Here is a 22,752-nt window from a genome sequence, read left to right as displayed (position 1 = left end):
GTGTATGAACAGTATACTTACATGAAATAGATCGGGTAGCCTCCTTCAAAATACCAGCAGTACTTCTTGGAAGCTGTGCACTGTATATGAGAAGAGGAAAACTGGTCAGTGATTTATAGTTGCTGGTATGAAATCAAAGAGCAATCTCAGAGGGAAAATGAAGCATCATGATAAAATCATCTTGAAAGGCAGATAATAAATGAGAGAACATGTTGAATGGCCATTGTGTTGGGCATGTAAACATGTCAACCATGTGAATTCTGTAACGCCCTGGCCATAGAGAGGGGTTTTTGTTCTTTATTTTGGTTAGGCCAGGGTGTTACATTGGGTGGGCGTTCTATGTTCCTTTTTCTATGTTTTTGTATTTCTTTGTTTTGGGCCGTGTGTGTGTGTGACTCCCAATCAGGCACAGCTGAAGCTCGTTGTTCATGATTGGGAGTCACACATAAGGAGCATGTTTTTCCTTTGGGTTTTGTGGGTAATTGTTTCTGTTCAGTATTTCACCTGACAGGACTGTTGGCTGTCAGTTTCTCATTTTGTATTTGTATAGTGTTCCATTTTATAATTAAATATGATGAACACTAACTCTGCTGCGTTTTGGTCCACTCTCTCTTCAGACAGCCCTTACTAATTCCTTGTAGTTGAATTTCTCTGTGATGTGCCAAATGTAACCACCAAACAGGACTTGGTTGTCTTGTCCTTAACATTGGTATTATAAATATCACTTACTGTAAGCAAAGTTCATATTTCATGAACCAAACTTCTATTTCATGCTCTATGTTCAGAGGCCAACTCAAGATGATTGTGAACCACTGACTGCAAAGTCCAGACGAGACCAGAACCCACTCTGCACACATACAATGCAGCCTCTGTCAGACCAGGCCTAGGGCTTTGTGTATAACAAGCCTCTAAATGAGGTCCTGGAGAAAAACAGGCTGTGGACTCACTATTACTGTCCTCACTGGGCATAATCACAAACTATTCCACTGTGTTCTTTTCTGAGGCTCTGGCTTGTATGATGATGAGACATCCACTTTGTTTGATGTCCTTCCATCACCATTTAAGGCATGTGTGACCTGTGAGGCGAGCCAGCTAGCATTGGCCCTTGTTTGATGGGAGTAATTGTGGGAAACACTCCAGCCTTTTTTCCACACCAGCCTGCCAGGTGGATGTTTGTGTCCACGGTCAATTGCAGCTAGCAGGGTGTCCCTTCCAAATACAGTCATGGCAGGGAGACACAAAGGCAGCCCCTGAGCAGGACTGGAGCCTGCCTTTGTGGTCACGGAAAGGACCACAAAGAGCTGTTTGTCACTGCTTCAGCTCAGTGACAATTAACAATGGTTAGCAGAGGAAGAGCTGCCTCGTGTGTGTTAGTGTGTGTGTCAGTGGAGGCTCCTCAGAGGAGGAAAGGGAGGACCATCCTACTCAGCAAATTTCATAAAAATAAAAATTGTGAAACATTAAAGAAGGTGATCCTTTTTAGATAAAACTATACTAAATATATTTACGTCACCAAATTATTGATTAAAACACACTGTTTTGCAATAAAGGTTTACAGTAGTCTCAGCAGCACTCTGTAGGCTAGCACAATGGTGTAGCCAGGGGACAGCTAGCTTCTGTCCTCCTCTGGGTACATTGACTTCAATACAAAACCTAGGGTTCTCAACCCCTTCCATAGACTTACACAGTAATTATGACAACTTCCGGAGGACGTCCTCCAACCTATCAGAGCTCTTGCAGCATGAGCTGACATGTTGTCCACCCAATCAAAGGATCAGAGAATTAATCAAGTATTGAAAGCATAAGCTACAGCTAGATAGCACTACAGTGTAAAAATGTGGTGAGTAGTTGACTCAAAGAGAGAGAAAGACAATAGTTGAACAGTTTTGAACAAATTAATTAATTTCAAAATTAAGGAGAAGCAAGAGAGAGAGAGTTAACTATATTTCACAGCATATATCTTTTTCACTTTCACTTACTTAGCTAGCGTCGAATGCAGCTAGCTAATTTAGCCTACTCAAACACCCGGCTCAAACAGGGTCGGATGCTATGTTAGCTAGCTGGCAATGGGTATCCAACACTGGAACTCTTCCAAGTTAAGGTACGTTTTGGTTTTATTAATTTATTACCACCAGGGCCCACCGGTGTAACTGCTAAAGTGCTTGCTGCAGACTGTACACTGTACTGCATGATTGTTGTGGTTTACTAAAGCGTTAGTTCTAGTAGCTATGTTGACTATGACGTGACAATGATGTAGGCTGTGTGTAGCGGTTAGTGGTCATGATATGAAGGTTTGGCTTGGAAAGGTTTTTTCACCTAGATAGATGGAATTATATATACAAGAAGCTGTTCGTATGTGGTTGCTATGAAAATTAATTGTGTTTGTGCGTGATCAGGGGTGTTTTCATTGTGCCTTTTCTGTTGAAAAACTTTTTTTAAATGGAAGCAAACGGAACAAAACATGTATAACTATATCTGAATTTGTCCACTCAAAACTCTTGTTTGCAGATGTTGGACTATTGATTACACCCTAGATCAGCTAGATGCACGCAAAAGTGTGCAAGGCGGTATTGAATGTGGCACTGTCTGTCACCTTGATTACTCAAAATTCTCTCACCTACGTTGTAAACTTTCATTCATAGGCTAGGTTGTAGCAACCTAGTATGAGTATCATGTAGTAGCCTAAACCTATCGATGTTACATTGAGCTGGGTGAATGGAATATGAATGACAGTCATCCAATATGCTGTAATAGGACATGTTCATAAAACAAAAATCATCCTTCCTCATCTTAAACGTCATCAACCACCACTGGTGTGTGTTGTATCTTATTTGATGGAACCAAATGATCAGCAGCAAGACAAGGGCAAACTAATTCATTTTGTGGTATGATATGATCCAGGCTGATGTAAATATGAGCCCAGTAAGATTGTTATGAATGTTGAATTTTTCAAAATAATGTTTCATTTCAAGAACATAAAATAGATCTTAATACATTACTACAGAATAGCCTTCGATATACCACTGACTTATGTAACCTTACATAACTGCCTAACTTTCATAGGCCTTAATAGTTTTCAATAGCCTACAATTTCTGCAGCAGCAAGGCACATTGTTATGTTGACATTCAATAAACCCCAGGGCTTTAATTCATATTTGAGAGACCAACGAGACAGAAGCAAAAAGAGGGCAATAATTCTTCATTTTCACATTGATTGAATTTATGACTATAAATATCAGATACTCACCTCATCCACTAACCAAAACAGAAATATGATTCCATACAGAACTGCCATAATTCACGAGATGTCAACACCGGACAGTAGCCTTGTTCACCTAAACACCGTGATAATCCAAAATTCATAAGACATAGAAATCATTCTTTGTCCATCTCGTCGCATAGTGCGTTTGGAGTTTGGCGAGACACGGGCCACGACTGTTCTATGTTTATTTTGCGCTGTCAATCGGTGCCATTGGTTGGTGCGGCTTCAAACAGTCAAGCAATCGGAGCTGATCTGTTCTTCACAGTTGAGTTTGTCACTGGCAATTAGCTTTAGCATCAAATCGTATTGTACATATTATCTTTACAAACGTACGGCTTTTCCCTCTGTACACATACACGTAAAGATGATCATGATCCACATGACACGCCCCTACAGTATCCCTAGGAACACTGCACTCAAGGACGCAGAAGCACTGCTTGAAAGCGCTCGCAGACCATTCATTCAGAACATTTGTTTTTTTAACCAATGACAGGCTATGACTCCACACTGTCATAACTTCTGTGTCACAACATTTAGATCACACAAATCATATGCAGTATGCAACGCAATGCTACAGAGCCCCCAAACTCAACTCTGCACCTCAAAGCCAGTTCCACTGGGCTTTTTCTTTGTTCCCTTCTTATCAGGGACTGATTTAGACCTGGGACACAAAACCAGCAGGCTCGGGACCTTGTAGGGTAAGAGTTGAATACCTCTGCTATATAGGTTTTGTCATTTGTAAGAGTAATGAGTAATGAATGAAGGGTTTAATACATGAAGATATTTTCTGATCTTATTGGTGTGGGTGTGTATCCATCTTGTCTAAATGTTTCATGAGTAACCCATAGTGTTCTCTCTGATCACCATCAGTTACTCTCTGTAAGTCTCACAACAGAAGTAGATGGCGCATGCAGGAGCAACACGCATGTCCATCGCCTGGCAACCATATATCTCAGATCAGACCACTATCATTGCCCTGGGTCCGGGTTGCAACAGCTAGCTATGTGTGCTTGTGAAACATCAATACAGAATAGTTCTCATGCAGGCCTCTACAATGCTTTATTATTGGTGGTTGCCTGCTTAAAGTCATGCGCTGTCAATCGGTGTGGCTTCAGACAGTCAAGCAATTGGAGCTGATCTGTTCTTCACAGTTGAGATTGTCACTGGCAATTAGCGCAATGTCATTCCCGGGCAAGAGTGTCTGCTGGCATCATGCTTGACTGACACTTCTCTCTGGTACCTGTTTAGTAGCAGTGTTTACTCATTAGATGTGCTTGCTGAACACATGGCACAACTCTTGATTTCTTACAAAGTCATTATTATTAGATTTCTTTAGCCAGCTCTAGAGCTGAAATCTCTGGAGTTTAAAGATTTAAGACTGCCCCAACTCAGATTGCTTGAGATTTTTTTTATAGAATTGAAACTTTTTGAACTATAACAACATTTAAATGATCTACCAATGCATTTCAATGTAAAAAAAAAAAGGCCTATAGACTTGGATGGTCAAAAAAAGCTACAATTCTGGGACCTTTCTCATACACCATTTAAGCTATCAACACCAAACCAACATTGAGATGTTCAGACTGGCCCAACTTAGATTTCTTGTCAAAGGATATATGATACTATGTATACTTTTGGAACTATACATTTTAAATTGGCATAAATTAACATTGGTTTGAATGACAACCATAGAAATACAGTGGTTGCTATACTAAATGGCCCAGCCCCTACAAGCTACAAGACCAACTTGGTTATCCTAACTTCAAATTCTCTAAAACCAGAATGAGACAAAATAATATGAGAATATTGTTCATACTAGGAGATGAGGAAAAATGAGACCTTTCCAGCTACGTGATCATGCTGATATAGGAGGAGATTGACATGGATGTATCAACGTAGAATCTGGAGCGATGCCATCGGATCAGCGTGAAACAGAAGAACGCTAAATATCCTTTTATGGTCATGTTTAAGCTGTGGAACTGTAAGACCAAAGCCAACATTCTGAAGGCACAGGAGGGAAAGGAAATCAAAATCCATGGTCAGTCCATTAGATTCTTCCAGGACCTGTCTGCTAAGCTGAGGAAAAAACACCAGAGATCCATTCCGATCAGACAGTCACTAGAGAAAAAAGGTACCAAGTCTCAACTCCGATTCACGACAGTACTATGGGTATGAAAGGGAGCACAGAAAAAGCGATAAGTATACTGGGCTACATACAGTGATGCCCAGGACCAGCTAATTGTAAATTGAGACAATATCCCCCCCCCCCCAATACAATCTATACTCTATTGTCCCCAAGTAACTGTTCTTCTCTAGGAGGTAATGATAGAATTAGCCGTTGCCAATGAGATACATGGACACGAAAAGAAAATATAAAAGAGGAAATATAAGCACGTAAGTCACTAATTGTAAATAATTGTGTGTGTGTGTGTGTGTGTGGGCGAGAGTTTGTGAGTGGGTGTGTGTGTGTAGGTGGTGTATGTGCATATGAATGGGAGAGTGAAGGAGGGTGAATATGAATATGTGTAGGAGGGCGGGCGGGAGAGAATGGGTGTGCGGAGGTATAGGGTATATGTTGTGTGTGATTGAAGGTGAATGGATCAGTAAGTAAATGTATAGAGGGGTGTAAATGTGTCTGAGAAGAAGGGAGGGGGGGAAAGATGGAGGTGGTGATAAACTAGGCCTGGGTGGGTAAGAGAAGACAAGGATGGGAGGTGGTGATTAACTAGGCCTGGGTGGGTAAGAGAAGACAAGGATGGGAGGTGGTGATAAACTAGGCCTGGGTGGGTAAGAGAAGACAAGGATGGGAGGTGGTGATAAACTAGGCCTGGGTGGGTAAGAGAAGACAAGGATGGGAGTTGGTGATTAACTAGGCCTGGGTGGGTAAGAGAAGACAAGGATGGGAGCTGGTGATTAACTAGGCCTGGGTGGGTAAGAGAAGACAAGGATGGGAGGTGGTGATAAACTAGGCCTGGGTGGGTAAGAGAGGACAAGGATGGGAGGTGGTGATAAACTAGGCCTGGGTGGGTAAGAGAAGACAAGGATGGGAGGTGGTGATAAACTAGGCCTGGGTGGGTAAGAGAAGACAAGGATGGGAGGTGGTGATTAACTAGGCCTGGGTGGGTAAGAGAGGACAAGGATGGGAGGTGGTGATTAACTAGGCCTGGGTGGGTAAGAGAAGACAAGGATGGGAGGTGGTGATTAACTAGGCCTGGGTGGGTAAGAGAAGACAAGGATGGGAGGTGGTGATTAACTAGGCCTGGGTGGGTAAGAGAGGACAAGAATGGGAGGTGGTGATTAACTAGGCCTGGGTGGGTAAGAGAAGACAAGGATGGGAGGTGGTGATTAAATAGGCCTGGGTGGGTAAGAGAAGACAAGGATGGGAGGTGGTGATTAACTAGGCCTGGGTGGGTAAGAGAAGACAAGGATGGGAGGTGGTGATTAACTAGGCCTGGGTGGGTAAGAGAAGACAAGGATGGGAGGTGGTGATTAACTAGGCCTGGGTGGGTAAGAGAGGACAAGGATGGGAGGTGGTGATAAACTAGGCCTGGGTGGGTAAGAGAGGACAAGGATGGGAGGTGGTGATTAACTAGGCCTGGGTGGGTAAGAGAAGACAAGGATGGGAGGTGGTGATAATCTTGGCTTGGGGGAGCAAGGGTTTGTAAGGATGAGAGGGTGGTACTACATAGCTATATGGAATTGTTTTAATAAATATATACAGTGTCTCACAAAAGTGAGTACACCCCTCACATTTTTGTAAATATTTGAGTATATCTTTTCATGTGACAACACTGAAGAAATTACACTTTACTACAATGTAAAGTAGTGAGTGTACAATTGGCCCAGAACAGGGCAGCACGGCTGGCCCTTAAACGTACATGGAGAGCTAACATGAATAATATATATGTCAGTCTCTCCTGACTCAAAATAGAGAGATTGACTTAATCACTACTTTTTGTTGTGGGAAGTATTGACATGTTGAATGCACCGAGCTGTCTGTTTAAACTACTAGCACACAGCTCAGACACCCATACCCCACAAGACATACCACCAGAGGTCTCTTCACAATCTCCAAGTCCAGAACAGACTATGGGAGGTGCACAGTACTACATAGAGCCACGACTACATAGAATTATATTCCAAAGCAAGTGACTCATGCAGCAAAATCAGATTTAAAAAACATAAAAATACACCTTATATGAACAGCAGGGACTGTGAAGAGACACACACACTATACACACACACACATGGATTTTGTGTTGAAGATATGTGGTAGTAGATTAGTGTATAACTGCCTTCATTTTGCTGGACCCCAGGAAGAGTAATGGGGATCCATAATAAATAAAAAACCTTCTCAGACCTTCTTCTCCCCTACCAACCTACACGCGCACTCTGTTCCATCACAGCAGGCCACCTCGTCATCCCCAGGGCAAAGCTCCAGAGCTTGGGCGGCAGGGCCTTCTCCAGGGTTGCTCCTCCCTCCAGTAATCTGTGGCTCTAAGTCCATCAGCATCTTTCAGTCCATCCCAAAGCCCCACCTCTTTGACAAAGCCTACCCTTAAGCCCCCCCCCCCACACACAAAGAAATACACTACAAAAACCCTCCTCTCTTCACCATAATGAGCAGCACCTAACCCAAAGCCTTACCCTAAACCGTGTTAGTATCCAAATCCCAACCCATACACTAATACATCACACTCTTTCCCTTCCTTGAGCCCCTCTATTCATGTTCTTGTTTAGTCTGATGTTTTGACTCCTGTTAATTTGTTTGTTTTTGTAGTGACTTTGGGTCCTTGAAAAGCGCTCTATAAGTCCCATTTACTATTATGACACCTTGTGACTATTTCATCAAGGATGTAAAGCCAGAATCATGCAAGATGATCAATCAGGCACACTTTATTAATATGGATAACAGCAAATTATGAATATTATAGCAAACTATACAGTTACAATACACTCAAAACATGTAAACATTCAGGCATTATAATCCAATATAACAGTACAATTCTCCCTCTTCAACTGATAAAGAAATGTCATTTTCTCTCCCTATAAATTGCTAATAACACTCAAGTGACACCCAGTTAAAAAAGTGTCCAAACCACACTGGGTAGTGTGTACTTGTGTGACACGGGATGGAACCATAGACATCATTAGATGGGACTGACTTGGATGTTAACGATGGAGGGAACTGAGCAGGCCACTAAGGCACAAATTCAGTCTGTCAGCATCCCGGAATTAAATACAACACTAATTTGGAGATGGTTGAAATACTGGTTTCTGTTGTGGCCCCATTCAGAGGGATGGTCACTGGGGAGACGTTCTACCATCGAATTGCAACCTTAAGACTTTTTGGAGTGTACAGTACAATTTTTCACATACACAAAGAAGATTTTGTCTTTAAGTTTCGTGACCATCAGCCATGCAGAAGTAGTTTTGAAACAGAGAGGAAGGGGAAGGGAAGCGCGTTGCAAGAACAATCACAAGAGTGATTTATTTAGTGCCAACACCAGGGAAGTGTTTTCAGCCGTGGCGTCACGTCTTTGTAAATGAAAACGGCGCTTTATGGTTGAATAAATAGAATAAAGCAACACTGTCAATTTGTCATCACATGATAATACACTCCCTCTCCAAGTAATGAACATTACTCAAATAATACTTCAAAACAGATGTGCCAATTGCAGTCTAACAACATTTTGACAACTTTGAAGTTGCAGTGTAAATAACACACTTTCACCTGCCAGAGCTATCTAAATATTCACCAGTGCAATATTTACCTGAGGTATCAGGCAAACACCTATTGTAGAGCGTGAATGATTTGAACATGCAAGGATCGGTATGACACGGTTTTGCTTTCCACTTCTGAGTGCACGGTAGCTAAACAACACAAGTCAATAAATGTCATATGAGATAAATAAGTCATGAACATATAAAAGCACCACCAGCTAATGCATCGTGAGCTGTGTTCAACCACCAGAATGTTATAGTACATGTAATGTAGATTAACTTGAATAAGTAACAATGCAAACATCAAACCATTAACGGACCTTTCATCAATGTGAAGATGTAGTACATGTGAGGTCTGTTGTGAGTAACAGCCTAACCCTAATATAATAAGCTGACATGCCTTAGAGACCTATTTGTTTTCTGAAAGGCATTGCACATCTCCTTTCCCTCATTTATGAATAAAATCCCTTAACATTTCAAAGATGTTGCAAGTGCATCTGTCAGTAGTACAGCATGTTACAGTAGCTGTACTCTAGAAGGCTTATTTATGGCCGGATCTTGTGCACTTGGACATCTACCAGTAGGCTTAGGGTTGAAAAAGAAAAACAGAATTTCTGGAAAACCTGGGAATTTTGGAAAAGTTACTGTAATTTTGCTGGGGCCCCCCGGTAGGCTCGGACCCCACTGTGTCTCTAGGCGTCCTGGGCTGATCCCTGGCCTTGCTGGCTCAGCTGCTGGATGCGGTCGGCCAGCTCCAGACAGTGGAGGACCCTGTGGCGCTCGGCATGGAGCTGGTCACGGGGCACCTGGCCCAGCAGCTTCTGACTGAAGAGCACCAGGTCCTGCATGAAGAGACCCACCGGCTCCCTGGCAGCCGGGGGAAGCTGGGTCATGGTGCATGAGTCAAAGCAGAAGTTGATATTCTTCACTCTGGGCAGGCCAGGACCCCGCTCCTCAATCCACGTGAGAGGCCTGTATTAAAACCATAAGATGTTACAAGGAGGTTATAGTTAACCCAAAGTTTCAGGGCTGGACTACCAGTATTTTTTTTTTTAGATGTAATAAAGGCAATTATGTTTGGTGCTGACTGAATAGCTAGGTTTGAGGTGTTGTGAACGACACATTATCTGATAATATTACTTGATTCTAATGTACAGTACATACTTCTGCTCTTTAGTCATGAGTTGAGTGGTCATCTTCATGTACTTGTTCTCCTGGTCTTCCTCCATGCTGGCAGCGGTGACAGACAGCTCTCCAAACAGATCTACCAGCCAGGTAAGCCGGGCGATGCCACTGAAAGCTGGGAACCCAAAGCCCGGCTTCAGAGGACCTCCTATCAGACGACACATAGGAAAACTACAGTCAGAAGTAGTTGTAAAGGGACATGTAATCCAATGGCTCATTGTCAATCATCATCTGGTCACGTTTAGGACTGGTTAGCACACATTTTGCCTTTTGTACTCATCACATTACAGTACATACACTGTTGTGGTGCTGTTAGAGAGATATATATATATATATATATAACACCATAAAGCATAAAATGAACATGAACCATTGAAGTGAATTTCCCAACAGATAGTTATATTTCATTTGGTGCTTGCTGCCTCCTACAGTCCAACTCCTAAAACTGCCCTGACTCAAATGTCAGAAACGACTCCCTCTGGCTCCTCCACTCGCTCTCCGTTACGATTCTTAGTCAAAGTCAGCCGCTATAAAATATTGTCTGTCATCTGAGGTTGTGTGGAGCATTTCAAGTTGATAACTATGATTTATTATTCAGTCACAGCTGCTTTAGGAGAAGCCCATTCATATGCATTAACTAACTTGTTCCCCAGCAGTGCTCTGATGAAATAGAACAGAGCTAGTCCGCATCCCAAATGGCACCCCATTCGCTATGTAGTACACTACCAATGACAATAGCGCACTATGTAGGGAATAGGGTGCTGTTTGACATGCACCTCTAGACTTCATCAAAAACACCCTGCTGTATTTCACACCAGAGACCTGTCTGCCTGCCTCACGCCACAGGCTGGCTCTCTTTCACATCAACCCCAATGGGTGTAGTGTGGAGACTGAGAAAACATTTTACAAGTCACTTTGATGGAAGCTATACTATATCAAAAGCTCTGGAATGAAATATTCATTCCGAACCCTGTGCCCTGAACGATGTACATCAAATTGATACATGTGATGCAGTTATTTTCTGTAGCAAGTATTGTATTTTAGGTGATGTATCAGTGTTGTATTTGAGGTGATGCATCAATGGTGCTGGGATTTTTGTGCTTTACTCTCTGTTCCAGTCTCTGTCTCTCACCTGTGAAGTGAAGGGATCCTTCCTTCAGCTTTTTCCCTGCTATGTCCTTCTTCAGCTGCTTAAAGTCAGCTGTCAGGAGTTCTATGTGCTCCTCATGCAGGACCACTCCTAGGTACATAGTAGACAAAGAACATTAAATACATAGGTGATGAGTACTAGTTAAGATCCGCGTCTACTACATCCTCCCCTTAATGTCATCAATACTTCACCATGTCTTCTCTATACACTTCGAATTAACAAAAATAAATCTCTCCCAATGATTATGTCCAGCTCACCTTTTTCCTGAGCCAGGTCCCAGAGGTCCACGGCAGTCTTGTGTGTCATGGCCATAGGATATTCCACACAGACATGCTTCCCAGCTTCCAGAAATGTCCTGTGCTCCGTTAGAACATGCAAAATAGTATAGGATAATTTAGTTTGTTTGAGTAGCCAAGAAGGGTGTCAAAGAGACCTTGCTTCAACAGAACATTAGTAAAAATTATGAAGATTTAAAAGACTTCTGTACTAGGGAGATGCACAACTCAAATGTAACTTAATATCCCAAACTTCCCAGTAAGAGCCTTTGGTCAATGTTTCAATAACCCAGGGTGTTCAGAGTTTGGAGAACTTCACATTGACCACTCTTGAACTCCTTGTAACTTTCTCAAAAACATTGCTTCCAATTAAATTGACAACAAAAGAAGATAATGAAGTATCCTATATGAAAAAGTTGTTCAAGAACATTTCAGGGATTTCCCCCCCCCCCATTTACTTTTCGTTTCCTTTACAGTATGAAGGGCAGTACCTGCTGTTCCATTTAGACAGTTAGCCATCATGTTTCACTGCTAGACAGTTCCAGGCTATGTTCTCAACACCCCTCATTAACCAGCCTAAAATAACTCTCCATTCTTTAACAGCCTGTCTTTGCCTCTCTGTACACTCCTAACATTTAGCAGTGAGAGGGAGAGTGGAAAGCATAATTTAAGAGTGTGTTTTCGCTACAGTTTGCAGTCATAATGAGGGCCATTAGAGAGCAGTAGCCTTGGTCATGCTCTCCAGGGTTTGAGAGGTGGACATCAAACAGCTACACATATTGTAATCAGCTGTGGGAGAGGGAGGAGACTGCTCAGGATAATGTGAATGCCAGAGGAGCCCCCCGGGCGACATTTGTTGATACACTGTCGTGTTACTGTGTGTCCCAACGTTGTATAATACATAGCTTATGAACTACAACTGTTAGATAGTTTGTCTGAGGGCCTGGTAAATGGGCCAGGCTCAATGAATGGTTAATTAACCTACAGACTGAGCCTCAGTGGACTGAGAAAGAAAAGCAACAGTGTACTGAAGCTTGACACGTGCTCCAGTGCTGACTCCTAGTGGTTATTTGTAACATGGTGAAACTACAGCTCTGTTGTGTAAGAGCACGTCAGACAGAAACAAAACTGATGAAGGGATAACTAAACAACTACCACAGAGGACCGTCAGAGACATGGGGTCAGTAAGAGAGAGAGTTTTACCTGATGTTTTCCTCATGCGCAGCGTTTTCAGTGCAGACGAATGCCACCTTTATGTCATCTCTCCTCAGGGCATCCTCGACAGTGATCTGTTTCACTCCCTGCTGCTCCTCTAGGGTCCTCCTATGGGAAGACGGCGCCAGAGTTGTATTCAGTAGGGGAAAATTGATTTGAAATGGAGTGAAACACAGACTACATGAACTTGTCAAGAGCACAGTTGAAATGTTCCGTTGCGTAAAGGTTTGCTACAGTGTGCACGACCCAGGCAACAAAGTCATCCACACACCCCAGCTGCTGCCTCTGATCGAGTACAGGACAGGTCAGTGACTATATATCACCATTAAACAAGATCACGTAATATGATTTTATCGCCTGGAGCTTCACTCTACAATATTGAAGTATTACAAAAGTTAAAAAGCGTACACTGAAAAATGACAGGCGACTGACCTTGACTTTAGTGCTCATCTATTTCATATTTTCAGTGCAACAACGGTCATTGCACTGCAAATATACACTGAGTGTACAAAACATTAAGAACCCCTGCTCTTTCCATGACAGACTGACCAGGTGAATGCAGGAGAAAGCTAGCTATGATCCCTTATTGATGTCACTTGTAAAATCCACTTCAATCAGTGTAGATGAAAGGGGGGGAAGACACGTTAAATAAGGATTTTTAAGCCTTGAGACATGGATTGTGTATGTGTGACAATCAGAGGGTGAATTGGCAAGACAATATTTTAGTGCCTTTGAACAGGGTATGGTAGTCGGTGCCAGGCGCACTGGTTTGTGTCAACAACTGCAACACTGCTGGGTTTTTCACACCGAACAGGTTCCTGTGTGTATCAAGAGTGTTCCACCACCCAAAGGACATCCAGCCAACTTGACACAACTGTGGGAAGCATTGAAGTCAACATGGGCCAGCATCCCTGTGGAACACTTGACACCTTGTAGAGTCCATGCACGCGCAGATGAATTGAGGCTGTTCTGAGGGCAAAAGGAGGGGGTGCAACTCAATATTAGGAAGATGTTGTTCATGTTTTGTACACTCAGTGTATAAAATAAATAAGCACTAAAATCAAGGTCGGCCATCGTTTTTCAGCGTGTGCTTTTTACTGTTGTTATTTAATACTAGCTGCCAAAACCAGCACCTGGACACACTGCTGTGCACAAGGTTTCTATTTATTTCGTATATTGTAACCATTGTTTTTTCGTGTTTTTTTTTTTTTTTTACTGTCAGCAAACAATGAGATGTCTTGGTGCCTCACCTGGATATGAAGCCTTTGACACTGAGCTTCTCAGCTGCACTGGAAGGCAGAGGGGCTAGCATGTCTCTGATCCTCACAAAGCCTGCCGTCCCAACGCCCACCACTACTGAACCAAACATGACTGACAGCAGAGAGGAACAGGGAGTTGGGAAGGAAATGGTTAGAAAGAAACCAGTGTCTTGCTCCTTTCAATTCTGTCAAATCCAACCTACAGTGCATTCGGAAAGTATTCAGACCCCTTGACTTTCTCCGCATTTTGTTACATTACAGGTGTTTAGAAATGTTTGCAAATGTATTAAAAATAAAAAATATATCTTATTTTACATAAGTATTCAGACCCTTTGCTATGAGACTCGAAATTGAGCTCAAGTGCATCCTGTTTCCATTGATCATTCTTGAGATGTTTCTAGAACTTGGAGTCCACCTGTTGTAAATTCTATTGATTGGAAATCATTTGGAAAGGCACACACCTGTCTATATAAGGTCCCACAGTTGACAGTGCATGTCAGTGCAAAAACCAAGCCATGAGGTCAAACGAATTGTCCGTAGAGCCCCAAGACAGGATTGTGTAATGTCAAAACATTTCTGCAGCATTGAAGGTCCCCAAGAACACAGTGGCCCCATAATGATAAAGTGAAAACAGGTTTAGAAATTTTAGCAAATGTATTAAATACAAAACTGAAAGATCACATTTACATAAGTATTCAGACCCTTTACACAGTACTTTGTTGAAGCACCTTTGGCAGCGATTAGAGCCTCGAGTCTTCTTGGGTATGACGCTACAAACTTGGCACACCTGTATTTGAGGAGTTTCTCCCCTTCTTCTCTGCAGATCCTCTCAAGCTCTGTCAGGTTGGATGGGGAGCGTCGCTGCACAGCTATTTTCAGGTTCTCCAGAGATGTTCAATCTGGTTCAAGTCAGGGACTTGTTCAGGGACTTGTCCCGAATCCACTCCTGCGTTGTCTTGGCTGTGTGCTTAGGGTCGTTGTCCTGTTGGAAGATGAACGGTCATCCCAGTCTGAGGTCCTGAGTGCTCTGGAGCAGGGATCAAGGATCTCTGTACTTTGCGCCGTTCATCTTTCCCTTGATCCAGACTAGTCTCCCAGTCCCTGAAAAACATTCCCAGAGCATGATGCTGCCACCACCATGCTTCACCGTAGGGATGGTGCCAGGTTTCCTCCAGACATAACGCTTGGCATTCAGGCCAAATAGTTAAATCTTGGTTTCGTGAGACCAGAGAATCTTGTTTCTCATGGTATGAGAGTCCTTTAGGTGCCTTTTGGCAAACCAAGTGCGCAGTCATGTGCCTTTTACTGAGGAGTGGCTTCCGTCTGGCCACTCTACCATAAAGGCCTGATTGGTGGAGTGCAGCAGAGATGCTTGTCCTTCTGGAAGGTTCTCCCATCGCCATCGAGGAACTCTGGAGCTCTGACAGAGTGACTATCGGGTTCTTGGCACCTCCCTGACCAAGGCCGTTCTCCCCCAATTGCTCAGCTCTAGGAAGTCTTGGTGGTTCCAAACTTCTTCCCTTTAAGAATGATGCCACTGTGTTCTTGGGGACCTTCAATGCAGAATAAATGTTTTGGTACCCTTCCTCAGATCTGTATCTCCACACAATCCTGTCTCAGAGCTCTACGGACAATTCCTTCGACCTCATGGCTTGGGTTTTTCTCTGGCATGCACGGTCAACTGTGGGACCTTATATAGACAGGTGTGTGCCTTTCGAAATCATGTCCAATCAAATGAATTTACCACAGGTGGACTCCAATCAAGTTGTAGAAACATCTCAAGGATGATCAATGTAAAAGGGATGCACCTGAGCTCAATTGAGTCTCATAGCAAACGGTCTGAATACGTTTTTTTTGTGTGTGTGTGAATACATTTGCAAACATTTCTAAAAACCTGTTTTCACTTTGTCATTATGGGGTATGTATTTAATCCATTTTAGAATAAGGATGTAACTTAACAAAATGTAGAAAAAGTCAAGGGGCCCGAAAACTTTTCGAATGCACTGTATGTCCAGGACTTATCTTGGGTCTTTGTGCAATGTGCACAGTTGATAAAGGCTTCCTTCCTATCAGACCTAAAATGGTGCAGTGTCATAATGAGTACACTAACGTTAGATATCATGGTGGGATGCACTGTTATGGATAGGGTGTAGCTTAGTAAACTCAACCCCGCGATAGCTATATACATCTCAAGGTATCCATATTACAGATATATAAACTAAAACTAGGGTGGGGTGGTGATCATTACAAATTACAAATGCAAATCATTACAAATAATAGGAACATTCGAGGTCTCCATTGATTTACACAAGTAACTTAAAGACTAGACAAAGAATTTCATAATTGACATGAAAATGGTAAGTCTATGTTCTGCATGACATAAAGAACAAATACAGTAACACACGTACAACTTAACGAATTTCCTGGCAACTATGTTGCAATGCTGTCCTTGTTGAATGAGTTCTGCAATCAGCAATAATTAAAACTGGTTTACATACAAGCTTGATGTCCTTACCTACTCTTTTCTGTATTGCCCTCGACGACCGTTGACGCAGATGACTCGGTTATGTGAATAAAATGCTTCCGTCGAGCTCTTGTCGCGGTGATATAACTGTGTAACAACTTTCATAACACCGTTTTTTTTCTAGACAGCTTGCGTGTGACGTGTACATAGAACGTGAAGTCTCATCACGTGATATGGACGTCTCGCCTCTTATGTGGTTGCATTTTTTGCTATAAAAACAAATTACGACATTAGGTAATTATTATATTTTCGTGTATTTACATAACGTTTACATGTATTTTAAAATGTATGGATGTGTTTCAGCCAATGACTGGTTTCAGCCCAAGCCAGTTTTAGGTTAGATTTAGGTTTAGGCAGCAATATGGCGACACCCATAAATACAGCATGAATGTCCTCAGTTCAGTCTGTTCTTGAACTGTTGTTGTAGATGACAGTCTGAATTATATTTTTAGAGTAGTGCATTTTCCTCTAAATGTAATTTAGTTGTAAAAGTCTTCGAACGAAATGCCTACACCAGACTAAAATAACGTTTTGCTTGAATGAATTTCCAAGGCTGCGCTACAGTGCTATCCTTGGTTGCACTTACCCCCAAAATACTCTAATTGCACGTTGAATACCCTAGATGGCGATGTTGCCACAAGAAGCCTAACCTTACTGAACAAAAATTGTAACGCAACATGCAACAATTTCAAAGATTTTACCGAGTTACAGTTCATATAAGGAAATCAATCAATTGAAATGCATTAGGCCTTAATCCATGGTTTTCACATGACTGGGTAGGGGCGCAGCCATGGGTGGGCCTGGGAGGGCATAGGCCCACCCACTTGGGAGCCAGGCCCATCCAATCAGAATTAGTTTTTCTCCACAGAAGGGCTTTATTACAGACAGAAATACTCCTCAGTTTCATCAGCTGTCCGGGTGGCTGTTCTCAGACAATCCCGTAGGCGTTAGGTGATCGCTGGATGTGGACGTCCTGGGCTGGCCTGCTTACACGTGGTCTGCGGTTATGAGGCCCGGTTGGGCGTACTGCCATATTCTCTAAAATGACGTTTGGTAGAGAAATTAACATGAAATTGTCTGGCAACAGCTCTGGTGGACATTCATGCAGTCAGCATGCCAATTGCACACTCCCTAAAAACTTGAGACATCTGTGGCATTGTGTTGAGTGGCCGTTTATGGTCCCCAGCACAAGGTGAGCCTGTGTAATAATCATGTTTCAATAAGCTTCTTGATATGCCACACCTGTCAGGTGGATGGATTATCTTGGCAAAGGAGAAATGCTTACTAACAGGGATGTAAACTCATGAAACATGGAACCAACACTTTATAAGTTGCATTTCTATTTTTGATCAGTATAGATTGACACTAATATGAATATACTGTAGGGGATCATTTTAAGAAATACAGTGCCTATAGAAAGTCTACACCCCCTTGAACTGTTTACATTTTGCTGTCAGAAAATTAAATCTAAAAAGGATTACATTACATTTGTTTTCATACAGATCTATACAACCTACTCTACTCCACATTTTCAAAGTGATAGAAAGTCATAGAACATTTTCCAAATTGGAAAATTAGTACTTGGTGGAAACACCTTTGGCAGCTGTCACAGCTGTGAATAATTTTTATAAAAATTCTACCAACTGCACAACTCTTAGGGCGACATATATCCATTGTTTTTGTCAAAATTGCTCAAGCTCATTCAATTTGGTTGGGAATCATTGATAGATGGCAATATTCAAACCTTCTTTATTTTCAAGCAAATTTAAGTCAGTACTGAGACTGGACCACTCAGGAACACTCAACACCTATTGGAAAGCCATTCTGGTGTGTCTTTGGCATGAATATCTTTGTAATGTAAGATGCACAGGTGTCTTTCTTTTCACTTTGTCATACAGGCCAGTAATATGGAGTTAATGCAAAGGTGTTGATCCCTATGTATTTTTTAAGTATTATTGTGGGTATGCTTGTCACCTTCAGGGACTGGGGAACATTTTCCATAACTTTCTTTTACTTTGAAAATGTGGAGCAGGTTGTGTAGAAAAATATCTAATGTAATCCCTTTTTAGATTTCATTAAAGGCAGAAAAACTTGAAAACAGTTCAAGGGGGTGTAGACTTTCTATAGGCACTGTAATATGTGCAAATTTGTACCTGTGTGAGGTATTAAGTGGGTTTTCAGGGTAGTCTTGTGTTTTAAGTAGTCTTTTTCTTGGCTTTCTCTGCTCCAAGACACTGGACTGTTACTATCTACCTGTCTACTTTTTTTAATATATATAAATAATGCCCTACCCAAACCTCATTCTTTCATTGTACAATTATAGGCCTACGGCACCCAGTCACACAGAATGTGGTCAGTAAAAGAGGAAATTGTCATTTTAATGTTTGACCTACCCTTACAATTAGAATCCTTAGTTGCTACATCCATTTTTGGACTAAGGCTATTGATTATTGAGGAATATGACTTATAAATGCCTCATGAGCTTAGTTCAATGGTCGTACCCCATCAGAACTCAAAATATAAGCTTGTTTTAGGCCTAATGATTGTAAACAATGTAAATGTCAACACTGTATAGCCTCAAAACATTGTTAAATCTATAATTATGTTTATCATGGATGGTCAGTCCTTGCATCCATAGCTATGTCTATACATTTGAGAGTGGTTACATTTCTCCAGGCCCACCCAGCTTTTTACTAAAACACAGGCGGGGCGACCCTTTGTTATTGTTTCAACTAAAGATCTTAGCTTTAAAGGGATAGTTCACCCTAATTAAAAATATATATATTGGTTTCCTTGCCCTGTAAGCAGTCTATGGACAAGGTAGGACACAAATCCATGCTTTGATTTAATTTGGGCTTCATGTCAAAATCATCCTAAAGTATCAACAAAAATGTATTGTGTAACTCAATGAAGTTACTTACAGATGATGTAGACATGAAGCACGGAAATGTTAATATAGGTACCATTGATTTCCATTGGATTTGTGCCAAAAATGCTAAAAAGCTAGCATTTAAAACAGTGGCCAAGTAAACAAAACCAAAGCATGGACTGCTGTCCATAGACTGTTTACAAGGTAAGGAAACCAATGTAATTTGGGTGAACTATCCCTTTAACAAAACAGATTTGATAAAGACGACAATAAAGAGTAACAGATCCAATAGAAATATGATTATTTCATGAGTTGGATGATCAATTGTGCAAATTATCTGAATATATGCTCCTTTTGACGCAAAGATTCTGATGAAATGTGGGATGGTTTTTGGTTAAAAAAAGATGTGTTTTGTGGAATTTGTACATTTTGGAGAACGTCTTTATAACATTGTATATCTGTTGTTATACAGTCCACTCCCCAGGGTATTCTTGTCACTGGTACTGTGAGTTTGCTACTCTAAGCAACAATCATGAGGGTCTCAACAAGCAAACTCCAGCAGATGGCCATTTACACCACCTTGTTGACTGGTGCTGGCTGCGGCACAATGTATTACCTTCTGCAAAGTAAGTATCACTCAGTGTAGGTGTTTCCATGAATCATTCATTGTTCTTTAATGTTAGAGAGTGAATGTAATAAAGTGAATGAAAGCAAAATGTGCTCATGTAAGTATTTTCTGCCTGCCACTCTTTGTTTTCTTTGCTAGAGAACTTCTCGCGGTCGGACTACCACCGTCTAGCCCTGGAGCAGCTGAAAGCCAACCAGACAGCCATGGACAGTCTGGGAGCACCACCCCTGAAGGTCCACAACATCCACCTGTCTGACCGACACAACCGGGTGGAACCTTACACCGCTGAGGTAGCTCTCTGGGGGTCATTCCTCCTGTATGGGAACCAACTAGGAGCATCACCAGCATTGCCATTATCCATCACTGTTTGCAAGATATTAATATTACTTTTTATGTTTCAGATCAAAATCCCAGTGACAGGATCTAAAGATGGTGGCTACCTCTACACATCCTCAGTAAGAGACCCCCAAACACTTGGGTAGGTACTCATCAATATTATTCTATATAAATACACTCTTAGAGGAAATTGATTGATCCATATAATGCAATTGAATGCTGTTGTTCATCTTCTGACCCTCTCTTTCCCTGGCGGCACTAGGTGGAATTTAACGCAGGCAGTGCTGCAGCTTAGAGAGGGTCAGCGTATTGACCTTCTCACCTTCACACCACCGTCAAATAAGACAGAGGGACTTGAGACAGGCAGCTGGTCCTCCTGATCTGCTCACCAGTCACCAAAACTACAGTGTGATGTAGGTAGAACTGCTGCAAGTGTCCCCATGTCATCAGGCATTGCGTCGCCATAGCTTTATGAATTTAAGTGTAGATAGTCATATTTGAAAAAAAAGCACCAGAGTGCAGTGCACACCATTGGACACTTATTTAGACAAAAGGGCATACACAAGCTGCCTCTTGGTTTGGAATAACCACAGTAATGTTGATGATTTGACCAATGTTTGATGCTACTGTGTACATGACATTTACATACAGGGAAAATGAAAAAAGTGCTACGTCCATAAAATGTCATGCATATTCATTTTGCTCAGTCCTGAGCAAAATGTTCATCCTACTTGGGAGAATGAAAGGACAATGACAGCGCAGCAATTGTGTCATATGCAGTGGTAAAAAACAACAACATATTCCTAGTCTAATACAATGCATCTTATGAACAGTTCTCCAGATTAACAATGTAAATTGGCAGTGTTGGGGAAGCTACTCTGAAAAGAGTTTACCAGCCACCAATTACTTCACACTGGAAGATGTTAAGTAAACGATATTACTCAATCTGCAATGTCATAGAATACAAATAGCAAGAACAGATAACTCTGTACTATGATGTTAACAGAACTTTTTCTGCTTAGTCCAAAGCCATATCTTAATATCCAGCACTTGAGAAACATTTAGACAATGGTTCCAGTTGACCTGTACAGTATCTGAACAACCAGAAATGTTCTCCCAACCCTCAAAAGGAGGTATTGTTCTATGTTTTCAGATTGATTTATTCAGATGTGACATTTTACAGTGAAAATTAGATTTGTAAAATGTGGGAAATAAACGTGGAAATAAACAGTCATATGGCTTTATACAAGTTATGATAGCAAAATACATACATTGTACTTGTGAATTCTGAACATACTGTATGAACATTAGGAAAAGAATGGCAAACAAGCTAAACATGAACCACAACATTAAACAGAAAGTGAAAGAATGGCACCAAACAAACAACGTCAGGAGTTTAATTCATTAAAATGCAATGCAGGCAAACAGAGATATAGTTTGGCTTGTGGAGTAGAGACAGTGTGGTGTGTGGTAAACAATATACAATCAGTAAAGAGTCCATCTACAGTAGGAATGCTCATACCCATCTATCAGAAGATTATCTTCTGTAGGGAACTGAATGGCTCCTCAAACCTGAACCGCTTGGAGACGGCCTTCGCATCCTGAGACAGTCTCGGGGTCGGGCATCGTCGCTCTGCATTATCCTATGGTGTAGGCAGCCACTACTATCAACTCATGAACAAACAAGAAAATGCACATCCAGAGGCTGTGCTCCTAATGGCCAGTGATTTTAATGAAGGGAAACTGAAATCAGTTTTACCCCATTTTTACCAGCATGTCACCTGTACAACCAGAGGCGATAAAACTCTAGAACACTTTTACTCCAGCCACAGAAATGATTACAAAGCTCTCCCCTGCCCTCCCTTCAGCAAATCTGACCATAACTCTATCCTCCTGATTCCTGCTTACAAGCAAAAACTCAAACAGGAAGTACCACTGTGGTACAGAAGTGGTCCGATAAAGCAGATGCTAAGCTACAGGACTGTTTTGCTACACAACGACTGGAATATGTTCAGAATTTATCCAATAACATTGAGGATTTTACCACATCAGTCACAGGCTTCATTAATAACTGCATCGACGACGTCATCCCCACAGTGACCGTACGTATACAGTGCATTCGGAAAGTATTCAGACCCGTTGACTTTTTACACATTTTGTTACGTTACAGCCTGAACCTACACACAATACCCCATAAGGACAAAGCAAAAACAGTTTAGACATTTTTGCAAGTGTATAATTTTTGGGGGGAATATCACATTTACATAAGTATTCAGACCATTTACTCAATACTTTGTTGAAGCACCTTTGGCAGCGATTACAGCC

The 22,752-nt window shown here is 41.7% G+C and overlaps 3 protein-coding genes across 6 annotated transcripts in view; 1 reads left to right on the top strand and 2 right to left on the bottom strand.

Moving 5' to 3' along the window:
• Positions 1-3,672, bottom strand: part of LOC106569210 (vesicular, overexpressed in cancer, prosurvival protein 1) — a 36,020-nt gene extending 32,348 nt beyond the window's left edge. For both annotated transcript variants that reach the window (XM_014140344.2, XM_014140343.2), the window contains exons 1-2: positions 3,248-3,672; positions 22-80 (exon numbers count right to left, since the gene is read on the bottom strand). Coding sequence is in view for 1 of the 2 variants with exons in the window: in XM_014140343.2 (XP_013995818.1) it covers positions 22-80; positions 3,248-3,295 (107 nt within the window). In the remaining variant the exon portion in view is untranslated. The remainder of the gene's footprint in view (positions 1-21; positions 81-3,247) is intronic.
• Positions 3,673-8,142: 4,470 nt separating this feature from the next.
• Positions 8,143-16,883, bottom strand: LOC106569211 (biliverdin reductase A). Of its 3 annotated transcripts, none has more exons than XM_014140345.2 (7): positions 16,586-16,883; positions 14,062-14,182; positions 12,800-12,919; positions 11,579-11,676; positions 11,304-11,411; positions 10,151-10,319; positions 8,143-9,958 (listed from the first exon to the last, which is right to left on the bottom strand). In XM_014140345.2, exons 2-7 carry the CDS (start codon positions 14,178-14,180, stop codon positions 9,679-9,681), a joined length of 894 nt encoding a protein of 297 aa, XP_013995820.1. In that variant the 5' UTR covers positions 14,181-14,182; positions 16,586-16,883; the 3' UTR covers positions 8,143-9,678. The 3 variants fall into 3 exon arrangements, with proteins under 3 accessions (XP_013995820.1, XP_013995821.1, XP_045550088.1); XM_014140346.2 differs by having other exon boundaries at positions 16,590-16,751; XM_045694132.1 differs by lacking the exon at positions 16,586-16,883 and adding an exon at positions 16,479-16,499.
• Positions 16,740-21,661, top strand: coa1 (cytochrome C oxidase assembly factor 1). The gene is made up of 5 exons (XM_014140348.2): positions 16,740-16,828; positions 19,936-20,089; positions 20,230-20,381; positions 20,493-20,569; positions 20,690-21,661. Exons 2-5 carry the CDS (start codon positions 19,996-19,998, stop codon positions 20,805-20,807), a joined length of 441 nt encoding a protein of 146 aa, XP_013995823.1. The 5' UTR covers positions 16,740-16,828; positions 19,936-19,995; the 3' UTR covers positions 20,808-21,661.
• The last annotated feature ends 1,091 nt before the right edge of the window (positions 21,662-22,752 follow it).

Source organism: Salmo salar, chromosome ssa14 (assembly GCF_905237065.1).
Source record: "Salmo salar chromosome ssa14, Ssal_v3.1, whole genome shotgun sequence".
NCBI classification, from domain to species: Eukaryota; Metazoa; Chordata; class Actinopteri; order Salmoniformes; family Salmonidae; genus Salmo; species Salmo salar.
Note: the sequence above shows the minus strand (reverse complement) of the source record. Positions and strands in the feature narration are given on the sequence as shown.